Source organism: Staurois parvus, unplaced genomic scaffold, assembly GCF_062004578.1.
Source record: "Staurois parvus isolate SC_StPar_1 unplaced genomic scaffold, SC_StPar_1.0 ptg000432l, whole genome shotgun sequence".
In the NCBI taxonomy this organism is placed as follows: Eukaryota; Metazoa; Chordata; class Amphibia; order Anura; family Ranidae; genus Staurois; species Staurois parvus.
In genome coordinates, this window is record NW_028318228.1 from 7,602,420 (window position 1) to 7,604,893 (window position 2,474).

Consider the following 2,474-nt stretch of genomic DNA (forward strand, 5'->3'; position numbering starts at 1 on the left):
CGACACAAACACTTCTTTCAGAAAGCAGAAAGGTTTATTGGCAGCAGGATCAGCAAACAGTATTGATATGGAATGGAAGCATTTATAATAAATGGAAACAGTATTGTTCAAATACTAAAAAAACTATAATATACATAATAAAGGAAACTATGGCCAACGTTCAATTTTCAGAACCACGATAATGATGAAAGTGCCTCTACAGCCCAAAACTTTGTTTTTGTTAGTTTAGGATGGAGAGAAGAAATGTTAAACATTGACTTTCATAGGTATTACATTGGTTAAAATTTATTTCTAGCTAAAACTATTTTGTTTTGGATGGAGATGCAACAGGAAGTGAGAGGAAATCTCTCCAAAGTGAGCAGAATTTCAAGCAGTTGTCACCAGAACAGGTGTCTGTATTGGAAGACTTACATTCATCTCTTTTTCTGGTGGCAACATTAACATTTTTGGATTTCCCATCACCTCCGATCACCATCACCAAGACAAATAGACAAATAGAAAATGATACAATTTGACAAGGGTTCCAATCCTTTCCTACTTTATCCAAAACTGGAACAAAAAATCTTTGCACTCTATCTACACTTTAAATAAAGTCAATAATAAAAATGAGATGAATTATTTTTAAATGCAATTAAAAAACATTAACATTTGAACTCTATTATGGTAATTAATTTATAATTCTGATGGAGCTTTTTGGATAAACATAGAAAGCGGCATGGAGGGGCTCAGTGAAGGTGGCAGTGAAGGTGTGGAGGTGTCTGACGGGTTTACACAGCTGGTAGAAGGACAGACGGCCAGAGTCATATTCCAAATAAATCCCAACATTCTTTAGAAACGATTTGGAGTCTATATTTATCAAAGAGTTGTTGTGCCTGAGTTGAAGATTTGAAGGTGTTTGACTCAGGCTCCAGGATTTCTCATTACAGCCAATAAATGATTCATTTCCCCCAATCTTCCGATCTATGCTCTCAGAGGCCACCCCTAACAGCCATTCCTCTGCCTCACTTACATCCACTTCCCAGTAATGTGTCCCTGAAGTAAAACTTTGGATACTCAATACTTGGCAACATTTAAACCTTTTAGGACCTTCAGGCCTGTTGACACCAAGGTCAGTATGAACAGCCCTCTTCCTTTTCTTTGATAGTATAATGTTATCATTAGCCGTATTTATGTCCAATAAAATGTCAGATTTCTCCAACTTTAAAAATTGTCTTTTTGCCACCAGATCGCTCAGTTTGTGAGCAAAGATGCAAAGTCCACTTTGCAGCATGTGTAAGATGGCTCCTTCAGATATACATCCAGCAGTTTTGACGTCATTGGTTGTGTCCCCCATCTGGGGAAGAATGTCCTCTCTGTTTGGTGCCTTTTTCAACACAGTTATTGGATCATCAATATCGCACAATTCTTTCATTTGATTGATGGTCTTGGACAGCTCATCCTTCTGTTGCTCCAACTGCTGGATCAGATAAGAGACCGAATGTGAGATCGCTTTATTTTGTCTGCAGTTTTCTTTTAGGACTCTCTTCTCAACATCCTCCAGCTTTTTCCTGATTTTTCTAAACATCTTCTTGAATCTCTTGACAACAGCAGTTATTTTTCCGTTCTCTGCTGTCCTATGATTTTCCAGATTCTGAATTCTCCTCTGGATCTCCTGTCTCTCAAAGTCTAATGCATTTGTAGAATCTCTTAATCCCTCCTTTATCTTTTCAGAGGCCTCATTTAGAAGGTCCACCTGGTGTCCTTTGTGGTCTCCAGCCACCCAACAAGACACACAGATAGAGGTACTGTCCTCCGAGCAGTAATATTTTAGGAGCTCCTTGTGTGTGGAGCATTTTACGTCCCCAAATGACGCAGTGGGTTCGGTTAACATGTGATGCGATGACTTACTGTGGTTGCGCAAGTGCTTATCACAAAATGAGGCCTCACAGTGCAGACACGTTTTCAAAGCTGGTGTAGGAGAATCGCAGTACAAACACAAAACCTCTATGTCCTCCTGGTGAGCAGATATGAAACACTCCATGATGTTACACAGCTTCTCCAGTGGATGGCGCTGTGTATATTGCTCTCTGCACTCCGGACAGGAATACTCTCCAAATGTTTCCTGGGAATCCAGCACAGTCACTATACAGTCCCAGCAGAAGTTATGGCCACATTTCAGAGATATGGGCTCCTTATAAAGGTTCAGGCAGGTGGAGCAGTTTAGCTCCTCTCTCAGGTCAGCAGATGCCATTGAAGAGGTGACAATGATCTTGTGAGAAGGTCATTAACTGGTGATGGAATCTCAGCTCATGGGTCTTATACCTTGGGGTTGAAAGAGGTTCTTTGGAGGCCTTGTTATGCAAAGTGAGATCAGATGTCCTTGTAAAGTAAGACCCACCCTCCTCTAGTAACCCTTTATCTTCTGAGGACAGATTGTCTTGTACTTTGTTAGCCATTGATCAATGCAGGAATTCTTGAATTTACAGTGATACCCT

At 40.2% G+C, this 2,474-nt stretch overlaps 1 protein-coding gene across 1 annotated transcript; it reads right to left on the reverse strand.

The window, feature by feature from the left end:
* Nucleotides 1-667: 667 nt before the first annotated feature.
* Nucleotides 668-2,230, reverse strand: LOC149454378 (tripartite motif-containing protein 6-like). The gene has a single exon (XM_089687598.1). The coding sequence runs from the start codon at nucleotides 2,228-2,230 to the stop codon at nucleotides 668-670; it is 1,563 nt and encodes a 520-aa protein (XP_089543724.1).
* Nucleotides 2,231-2,474: the final 244 nt, after the last annotated feature.